The 10,976-nt window shown below is 36.3% G+C and overlaps 1 protein-coding gene and 1 pseudogene across 1 annotated transcript; one reads left to right on the forward strand and one right to left on the reverse strand.

Moving 5' to 3' along the window:
* The first annotated feature begins 370 nt into the window (after nt 1-370).
* Nucleotides 371-1,537, forward strand: LOC123750835 (S-adenosylmethionine synthase-like; annotated as a pseudogene).
* Nucleotides 1,538-2,600: 1,063 nt separating this feature from the next.
* LOC138355193 (110 kDa antigen-like) lies at nt 2,601-10,225 on the reverse strand. Its single transcript, XM_069310047.1, has 4 exons — nt 10,061-10,225; nt 5,442-5,544; nt 2,927-3,655; nt 2,601-2,665 (listed from the first exon to the last, which is right to left on the reverse strand). The coding sequence occupies exons 1-4, from the start codon at nt 10,223-10,225 to the stop codon at nt 2,601-2,603; spliced, it is 1,062 nt and encodes a 353-aa protein (XP_069166148.1).
* Nucleotides 10,226-10,976: the final 751 nt, after the last annotated feature.

The raw sequence follows: 10,976 nt of genomic DNA on the forward strand, positions 1-10,976 counted from the left end.
AATTATGTTCATTAAGAGTTAATGATTACAGGTTACAAAATTATACATTCACTCTTCCAATTAGAGTGAGTAATAATGGTTTTAATGGTTTATAATCATTTCAAAATAAAATAAATGATCCATATTCTTTTTTGACCCACAGTTTTGTTATAAGACAGAGCAGCTGCACACTTGCTTTACAGTTGCTCAGTTGGTCTCTATCCACGTGACCAGGTTAGCGTTCTCTCTCTCTCTTCACACAACTAGGTCAATGTTTTTAATAATATTCCTTTACATAACGGATTTTTATTTAGTTAAAATTTAGCCAAGGAAACCTGGTCCCAAATTCAAGAAGTAACATTTTCGTTCCCCAGGAAAGTGCGCTGAGAGCATGGATGGAGATCATGAGACGTTCCTCTTCACCAGTGAGAGTGTAGGCGAAGGCCACCCCGACAAAATTTGCGATCAGATCAGCGACGCAGTGCTTGATGCCCATCTTAGCCAGGACCCTGACGCCAAAGTTGCTTGTGAAACCTGTACCAAAACTGGTATGATCCTGATCTGTGGGGAGATTACGTCCAAGGCCCAAGTTGATTATCAACAAATTGTGCGAGATATTGTTAAGAAAATTGGTTTTGATGATTCACGAAAGGGCTTTGACTACAAGACCTGCAATATTCTTCTGGCCCTGGAGCAAAAGTGTGCGGATATTGCTAATGGTGTACACATTGGGCGCAGTGATCACATCATTGGTTCAGGGGACCAGGGACTGATGTTTGGTTATGCCACTGATGAGACTGATGAGTGCATGCCCTTAACTATTATGCTGGCACACCGTCTCAATCAGAAGATTGCAGAGCTGCGAAGAGATGGGACGTTCTGGTGGGCGCGACCTGACTGTAAGACTCAGGTCACATGCATGTATGCCTTCGATCAAGGAGCTGTCATTCCCCAAAGAGTGAACACTGTTGTCGCTTCTGTACAGCACTCGGAACAAATTACTGTTGAAGCTTTGCGTGACGAGGTTATGGAGAAGGTTATCAAGGTCATTATTCCTGAAAAATATATAGATGCTCAAACGAAATACCACATCAACCCTTGCGGAGAATTCATCATGGGTGGACCTCAAGGTAACGCTGGGCTAACTGGCAGGAAAATCATCGTCGACACTTACGGTGGGTGGGGCGCTCATGGCGGGGGAGCGTTCTCTGGCAAAGATTACACAAAGATTGACCGCTCAGCGGCCTATGCCGCCCGATGGGTTGCCAAGTCACTGGTGAAAAACAAATTATGCTGACGCTGTTTGGTTCAGGTATCCTACGTCATTGGTGTTGTGCACCCCATAAGCATCAGCATCTTCCACTATGGCACCTCACAGTACACATCAAAACAGCTTCTGAAGATTGTTAACCACAACTTTGATCTACGACTAGGACATATTGTCAAGGAGCTGGGCTTAAAGAGACCAATCTACAGTGACACTTCATGTTATGGACATTTTGGACGGCAATAGTTCTCTTGGGAGCAGCCCAAGAAGTTGACCTACCCTGAATTTTAGAGTCAAATAATTCTTAAGGGTGACTATGGCCAGTCTGCTGATATAGACAAGTAGTGTTCGGTGGGAACCTTTATTTTTATATTCAATTGATAATTTTATATACTTTTTTGACGTTTATATACTTTTTTGACGTTTTATATACCAGAGTATATAAAATCCCCGGGCCTTTTATATCTCCGAGTAAATAAATTTAAAATGACCCTATAAATAGATAGAATTTGGTTTTATCTTATAAGGTGACATCAGCGTCTGGGTCAAGATAAAGAGTCCAGGAACGTTTTCTTCCTTTAAACTGAATCCAGTTTTTATCTTTTCGGTGGGGGGTTCTCTGTGGTTCTCCTCCTCCTCCTCCTCCTTCTACTGTTTGTGATTCTCCTCCTCCTCCAACTGTTTGTGGTTTTCCTCCTCCTTCTACTGTTTGTGATTCTCCTCCAACTGTTTGTGGTTCTCCTTCTCCTCCTCCTCCTTCTTCTACTGTTTGTGATTCTCCTCCTTCTCCTCCAACTGTTTGTGGTTCTCCTCCTCCTCCTCCTTCTTCTACTGTTTGTGATTCTCCTCCTTCTCCTCCTACTGTTTGTGATTCTCCTCCTTCACCTCCAACTGTTTGTGGTTCTCCTCCTCCTCCTCCTCCTCCTTCTACTGTTTGTGATTCTCCTCCTTCTCCTCCTTCTACTGTTTGTAATTCTCCTCCAACTGTTTGTGGTTCTCCTCATCCTCCTTCTACTGTTTGTGAAATTTTTACCTTTCCTACTCCTTCTCCTGCATCTTGTAATTCTCCTCCTCCATGTGATTCTTTTGTTTGTTCTTCTTTCTCGACTTCCACATAAATGTTAAATTTAATGCTAGCAAATGTGTCTGAAGAATTAATATTCTTAGCCAACATTTTACATTCCACCTCATTATTACCGTCTTCGAGTTCAAGTTTCATAACCACGAATGGGGGTAGTGAATTTTCTTTCATTGGGAAATTATCCGTATAAAATCCACAATTAAATATATCTTCACATGCAGCATGGGTACATGATTTCAACAATTTGTTCATGTAAAATCGTTTTCTTTCCTTTTAAAATTTTATACATGATGCATCTAAATTGTTCTTTAATTTGACGTCTTCAATTTCATTTAGATCTGTATAAATATCAGGTATGAAATTATGGAAATTCCATGGAAATATTAATATAATTGGATTTTTTGTATAATATCCCCTATCAATATTAGAATTTTTATATAGTTTATGTACGTAATATGCAGGATAACCATTGGTAAAGTATTGGTGGATTTTATCATAATAACTAAGAAATTTATTAAAGGGTTGAATTAGTGTCTTGTCAGTTTCGGCAGTATTTTTAGGATTATACGAAATTGGTGGTTTGGGAACAATAAAGAGACCTTTATAGCTTTTTATGTCTTCGATAAATGGCGAAAATAATGATTCTACACGTTTGGATTTCATTTTGGATTTTCGAAGTTCAGACGAATCTGTTTGACAAATGAATTCTTTTGTTTCTTGGGCATATTCTTTTGTTTCCTGTGGTAGTTTAGAGAAATCTGCTTGACAGATGGAGGATTGTAATAATTCTCGAAGTAATTCATGAGGTTGTTCGACGGATTCCATTTGACTGATGACGTGAGGAACGCCAGAGGACTCATTTTCACTTGTTTGAGGCAGTTCAGAGGCCTTGGTTGTTAATGTTTCTTCAGAGGTCTCAGTTTGTATTGTTTCTTGAGGCAGATCGGGGGCCTCAGTTTGTGATGATTCTTGAGGTTCTTGAGGCAGTTCGGAGGCCTCAGTTGTTAATGTTTCTTGGGGCGGTTCAGAGGTTTCAGTTTGTAATGTTTCTTGGGGCGGTTCAGAGGCCTCAGTTTTGGGTGTTTCTTGAGGCAGTTCAGAAGCCCCAGTGGTTGGTTTTTCTTGAGGCAGTTCATGAGGTGTTCTGCTGACTGATGTTAATGATTCTTGAGGTACTTTAGAAGCTTCTGTTGGACCGAGGGAGGATTGTTGAGATAGTTCAATGTACTCTGGTGTTGTGTCATGGCTGATGGAATTGTAATTGTTTTCCTTGTTATATAATTTTTTAGTATTTTTAGATTTTTTCCGTGAATTAATGACTACTATAACTGTTAGGAAAATTAATAATATTATTAAAATAATAACTGTGTACAGTAGATTATTCATTCCTAATTTTCTCTTTTTTTAATTATATGATTTTTAATTCAGATATTTTTAAAAAATAAAGTAATTATTCAACCAAAGTCAAATATGTTATTGAAATATTATATATACACTTCAACTCAGAAACTTATTTATAGATTCAATTAGGGGTCGAAAATTCATACATTCTCCCTCACCGTTTTTATCCCTGTTGAGTAGTTTTCCAGTATCAAGTGATATTGGATATTATATTAAACATTGGAATCTTTGTTCAATGGTTTACAACTTTGAATTTTCTATACTAATATATATATATATATATATATATATATATATATATATATATATATATATATATATATATATATATATATATATATATATATATATATATATATATATATATATATATATATATATACTATATTGAATAAGGTATTCAATATTAAAAATTATTTTTCAGCATCCAAGGCTATTGGATAGTGTATTCAATCATTGACGTCTGTTCAATGGTTTTCAACATTGAATACACTATATACAATGTTGAATGGTGTATTTAATATTGAATGAGTCATTCAATGTTGGATTGTTTTCCAGTATCCAGCACTATACTATATACTCTATACTATGTCGATATTGATTAGTTTTCTGGTTAGTACCCAATGATATTGGATAGTATATTCAACATTGAACGCGTGCAAATGTGACAACAGTCACAAACACCCTGATGGATAGTTGAAAAAAAAAAAGATTTGAGTCCCTGATTAAAAAAAAAAGACTACTACGACCCAACTTAAATTACTTACTGTTTTGCTTACTGAACACTGTAATACAACAGGTGTTGATGCAAACTCTAATCCAAAAAATGTCATCCCTACCACAGGTGTTATTAGAAAACATATTTTCACTGGTTCCATATCGTCATCTTTTAATCATTTGTTCCAGAGTTTGTAAAATTTGGAGCCATGTTATTCTTGACTCGTCATACATGCCATTCCGCACTCTTTATCATCGATTAATATGGGATTCGTATACTCTTTTCCCTAGTCCACTTTTACACAGCAATGAAGACGGTAATTTGTCTCTTTACAATGCATCCTATATTGGGGAACAATTATGTTACATCAAATACAACATAACCGATGGAAGATACTGTATGAGAGGCCTTCTAAAGATGATCGAGACTAAAATGAATAACTGGTCGAAAATTGGTCAAGAAAAAAAAGACTGAACTATTTGAGTAATTGAATGATCATCCTGTGTTTATATCAACATTAAAACAATGAAGAGTGTTAATCATCTTTTAAAAGGTATGATAAACAAAAACAAAGTGTGGTCTTTAGTGACACCTATAACAATGTTCTCTCGGGATACAGATGAAATTTGACAATTGTTAAATATTTGTCTTCGAATGTATCCCACGTCAACTGTTCTGGATATTTTTTAAGGATATACAGTTATTTTTCTTTTTTTCTTTTCAAAACTTACAGCAATCTAATATTAATCATTATAAGGTACATTCTGCACTCTATCTGACCGAAAATATAATTCTTCAGTCGTCAGAACAAACATATTATTGTGAACAGGCCCTTCTAATCAATCATGTTCCAAGTAAAGGTGAAATTACACGTGTCGATTATGTTCCTGGAGTGGATATAGTCAGTATAGTTTTGAAGATAGTAAAGCGGCATTCATGTTTGCAATTTTTAATTATCGAATCGCAGCCACAATCACCACTTGTACAACAGTTACCGCAAAATGCTATTTGTTCATTTTCTATGTTTAATTCTTTTTCATTTTCTTTTGATGTATTGGTGCTTATGCCAGATTCTTCTGACATTATTAGGGAGGAAGACTGGAGAAAAAAAGTGAAAGAAATTTCAGTAATCAAATTAAGAAACATTTTATCCAATGAACAGAATAAACCCTGTTAAAATTTAAATATTAATGTATATCTACTAATGGTAAGTAAGAGGAATCAGGATTTATGTTGGATTATGTATTGTATTTTGGGACTACGTAACTTTATAATTCCTGTAAGTACTGAAATGTGTCAGGTGCAAGAAAGGAGTTGTGAAGACAATGTTTTAGTTATTTGTTCATCTATTTCAAGTATATATATGTACTGTTATGACCATTATTGTAATTCTTCTATGGAAAAATTTTGTGTTATTACAATAGATGGGAGTTTTGAAAGATTTCTAGATGATGTTCTCTCTATATATAATTTATATGACCGACATGAATATGATGGTGAATGCAATTGTTGGTTACCACCTCTGTTAACTTACAGTGAGATTTATAATGCCTATGCATTATCTTATCATAGAACACCAGATTTTATATTTTGGTTAAAAACAAAATGCACCTTTAATGGTGAATATCATCCAAGTTTTAATTATTATATCATTTATACAGATATGTTAATAACATTTCAAACTATGCCAACATTTTCATTAGCTCGATTATTTAAAGGAAAAGTTGTAATTTGTGAACATCATATGATTGCAACAATCACTAGCAATTTAAAATGTGATGTATTATAAATTGAACTGAATAATTCATTTGAAAAATATATTAATACACTTCTTGGACAACAATTGGCGACATTTAATGAAATTAATATAAGTGAACCACCACTACTGTCTTCATTGTTTTAAATCTCTAAAGGATGAATATTTTGCTCTAAAACAAAAAATCAATTCCGGTGATATGGTAGCGGTAAGATTTACACGTTTTAATAGTTTTAATTTAATATGTGCTCAATGTGCAAATATCAATGATGAGGAATAACTGTATATTAATATTTTATTTAATCCTATTTTATATAAAAAAAAATGCACATTTAACCCTTACACTGCTCAGGGGTCCTTGGGACATTTACACCCCTGTGCGCAAGAAAAAAAAATAAAAAATTTTTTTTCGTCTTCTAAACATGTTAATTTGTGTCCCCTGAGCACGGAAAAAATAAAAAAAAATCGTAGGTGACATATTTTGGTCGCAATTGACTGAGGAAATCTGGCAAAAAGTGGGCGTTGACAGAGCGGTCGTCAGACCTGGTCAGCGTCACCCACGTTGACAGATGGGAGTTGCCACAAAGATATTATTACCTAATTGTTTCAATGTCTCCAATTGATTTTTTCTTAGTTTTTTTGCAGTAATATTATTCAATAGTGTGTATTGTAATATATTTATATAATAAAAGTGGTTAATAATCGCTATACTCAAAAGTATGATGTGCATATTAGTGATTCAATTATTATGTTTATAAAACAATGAACAAATAGTTTTGCTGCTATTACACTCTATACACAAGTTAAATATAAGTATTGGCATGTTTTGGTCACCATAACGAACCACTAAGTTGGTATTGAGAGTCGAAAAGCAACGAGGAGTTACTGCCACACACCAGCCAGCCACTCGCTGCCACTCCTTCAACACACGCACTAAACTTTCTCCCCCAACAATACCAGTTGTGGTGTTATTACACTATATACAGACGTTATATATATGTATGTGTATATTTTGTTCACCACAACTGTACAGCTAAGCTGATATAGTTAGTTCAGACACTAAGAGTCGTCGCTATACACAGATGGCGGCTGGCGGCTCCCTCACTCATTCAAGGTCACACGCACTAAACTTTCATCCCCAACAATACCATTTGTGGTGTTATTACACTATATACAGACGTTATATATAAGTATGTGTATATTTTGTTCACCACAACTGTACAGCTAAGCTGATATAGTTAGTTCAGGCACTAAGAGTCGTCGCTATACACAGATGGCGGCTCCCTCACTCATTCAAGGTCACACGCACTAAACTTTCTCCCCCAACAATACCAGTTGTGGTGTTATTACACTATATACAGACGTTATATATAAGTATGTGTATATTTTGTTCACCACAATTGTACAGCTAAGCTGATATAGTTAGTTCAGGCACTAAGAATCGTCGCTATACACAGATGGCGGCTGGCGGCTCCCTCACTCTTTCAAGGTCACACGCACTAAACTTTCTCCCCCAACAATACCTTTTGCAGTGTTATTACCCTATATACACATATTATATATAAATATCTACATGTTTTATGCACCGTAACTGTACATCTAAGCTTGTAGTGCACCCAAAGAGCATAGTGGCCACCCTCTAAACAGCTAGACAAATCGTGCAGACGACGTCACCTCCGTCACACATATGGCTCCTCCCAGCATAATCCTTTTGCTGTTATTACACTAATACACACATTATATATAAGTATCTACATTTGTGTAAGATCCCTGACCGACTTACTCAACACATTTGATGAGCAATCTCTATAAATACCCACTATGGTCAACGTTTGCTGGCCACACCCACCACCACCAACCACTACACGCTACACTAACTGCTTCACGTAAGTCAACGATAATGTCAGTTGAAGGTTGAAGTCAGAATAAACAAGACGACTAAAGGTGGGGAAGGGGAAGGGAGAGCAGCTGTATGCATGCATAAAGTGACATTTTAGATAAAGTGTTGAAAACCGTGTGATCAAACTCATGGCGGCGAAGTCCACCTAGTAATGTAATAGCTGGTTGCCCGGAGCAGTACTGTGTCAGTTGAGCCATATATAAATATTCGTTGCCGCCGACCACTCTCACTCTTATATTACATCCACTGATGGCCAGCTTCGCTGCTCTTCCAAAGAAAAAGTGGTCCGAGAAGCTCTCTCCTCAGATGAACCCCAGGATGGAGAATAGGACACAAGCTACGCTGAAAAAAACCTTGAAAGTATGCTGGGAAGAGGAAGAGGAGAAACTAATATTGAAGATAGAGCAAGAGTTGTAACAAATAATCCACGACATCAAGCTGAACAACACCAACCTCAAGCAGAACAACACCGACATCATCAAGCAGATCGAGACAATATTATTGAAGACAGACCAAGAGTTGTTACAATTAATCAGCAAAATAATCACCGACATCAAGCAGAACAACACACTATTGAAGATGATAGAGCAAGAGTTGTTAGAAATAATCACTGATAATTTAAAAAATGAAATTAAAGAGTTGGAAGGCTAAAGCAACCCGCCTTTCTTTTGAGGAATTGATATGTGCAACGACTTGGAAGTCATATTAATTTATAATGGCACCAAAGAGCCAATGTTATTCAAAACTCCCGCACAGTGACTGACATAGTGACTGACGTGGGTATGGGTTGTCTATAAGAATTTTAAACAAGACGACTAAAGGAGGGAACTAAAAAAAAAAAAAAACACCAACCTCAAACTGAACATCACCGACCTGAAGAAGAATACAAACCTCTGGCAGGAGATTGCTGATTTAAAAAAAAACTTTCGAACAGTTGAAGGTTGCCTCATTTCATTTTTAATTCAACTGTAATTTTTACTAAATAAAAGTGTGTATGAATTAAAACATATATTGCTTTATTTTTTTTAATTTTGCCTTTATTATTCTAGTGTATATAGGTAGGGGAATGGGGCAGGACTGTATGGGGTTGATAAAAAATCGACATACAAGATATATATAGCTAGTGAGAAATTATGGGTCTCTTAGTTAAAAATTTTCCACCTTTTAATTTCACTGTAATTTTTCACTAAATAAAAAGTGAGCCCAGAATGGGAACAGATGTACAATTAAAAAGTGAAATGATAATGTAAGTATGGCTGGCACTAGTTCCGGTGAGTGTCAGTACAAGTTTTCATATGTCGGTATTGTGAAGACTGTCTAGATATGTGAAGGTGGGTTTGGAGTGAACGAGGACGACGCTTGCACCCACCCCTCCAAATAGAGGGGGGACAGGAGACATTTATAGCTTTTTGGAGACATGATAAATTTAAGCTATCTCATTGATATATCAAGTGATTCTTCCATTGAAGTTGGGAAGGAGGAGGAAAACATCTATTTGGAGCAGAGGAAATAATCATTAAATTTTGTGTGTAAAGTTACTTCACCCGATTATCCCACGCTGGGCTGGATGGGCATCATTCATCTTTAAAACTTCGTATGTACAAAGTAGTGGGTAATTTTTCTTCATATTTAAAAAAACTACGGATAGTTAATTCGATGAGGGTATACTCACACACAACATATTTGTGTTTTTTCAGGTGGTAACTTTCATTTAACAATGGATCATTTCTCTCTTTACATAAGTTGTCATCACACCCATTAAACAAAACCAGTTCATCATCTTGAAATACTACTTTAATATGGTTTATTTCAATTTTTTCCTGTGATGAGGCTTTCGACATCAAAATCACTTGATAGGTATTTTAAAGCTTGACTCCATTATTTTGTCTCATGAATAATTCATATTTTATTCCCCACTTTAGTAGTATTTCTTCAAGTTTTATTAACATAATCTTTACAGATTCAATTTCCCATATTTCATTGGGGTTAGTAAGGTTGGGTTCAGTCTTTACAGATTCAGCTTCCCATATTTCATTGGGGTTCATTGCTTTGCCTGTAGGGTTGGGTTCACTCAGAGTCTTATCATTTTCAAAATTTCCTGTTGTCTCGATAATATCAGTCATAATGGTGATCTATTTCAAATCTGTGGATACTTTCTGCGGATGAGGAGTCCTGTTTCGCCTACCTGCTCCCGCATGGTGGACATAAATTTATGTCCTCTTTTAAAATATTTGTATAAAATTCAATTTTAATCCGATTTACTTTGGGTTTGTTTCAAACTGCGCGCCATGAGGCTCTCTTTCTCACCATTAGGCTGCATGGTACAATACGTTCATGAAAGGTGTGGACCACTTCGATCAAATGGTATTACCATTTTACCCGGAAAACTCACAAGTGGACCTAAAAGATAACGTTTTATTTCCTGCAAATGGCTTTGCGTAATGCCTTTGTTTTGTACAAATACAACACAACTGATCAAAAAAAGCTAACATTGCTACAGTTCCACGAGGTGGCAAATTGGGCCCTATTGTGCTGGGACCCGAAAGATTGGCCTCAAACAGCAACAGTATCTCAACACTTGCGGCACGCTCCAGACATAAATGATGACACAGGTCCTGCCTATGCTGACGCCATGCAAACTCCTGGACCATCTGGTGTGAGGCGGCCCTTGTTCACTTCAACACCTTAAGCTGAAGCAGCAACCGAATCAGAACCCGAGATGTCTGGCACACTGCCATTTGACGAGACGGTTTTGTCAGATGACTCTGATTCAAATGTTCAACCTCCAGCGATTCAGTTGATTCTGAAAATCGCATGAACTACAAACTGAAACGAGTATTTTGATACCAGAATGAACACTGTATCACATAAACT

This window comes from Procambarus clarkii, chromosome 66, assembly GCF_040958095.1.
Source record: "Procambarus clarkii isolate CNS0578487 chromosome 66, FALCON_Pclarkii_2.0, whole genome shotgun sequence".
NCBI lineage: Eukaryota > Metazoa > Arthropoda > Malacostraca > Decapoda > Cambaridae > Procambarus > Procambarus clarkii.

Excerpts from the sequence above, each read along its gene's own strand:
- LOC138355193 (XM_069310047.1), bottom strand. The coding sequence starts at position 10,225 with ATGACTGATATTATCGAGACAACAGGAAATTTTGAAAATGATAAGACT. Across the intron at positions 5,545-10,060 it reads AAATATGGGAAATTGAATCT|TCTTCCTCCCTAATAATGTC; the intron begins GTAAAGATTATG and ends TTTTTTCTCCAG. Across the intron at positions 2,666-2,926 it reads AGACATAAAAAGCTATAAAG|ATCTAAATGAAATTGAAGAC; the intron begins GTCTCTTTATTG and ends ATATTTATACAG.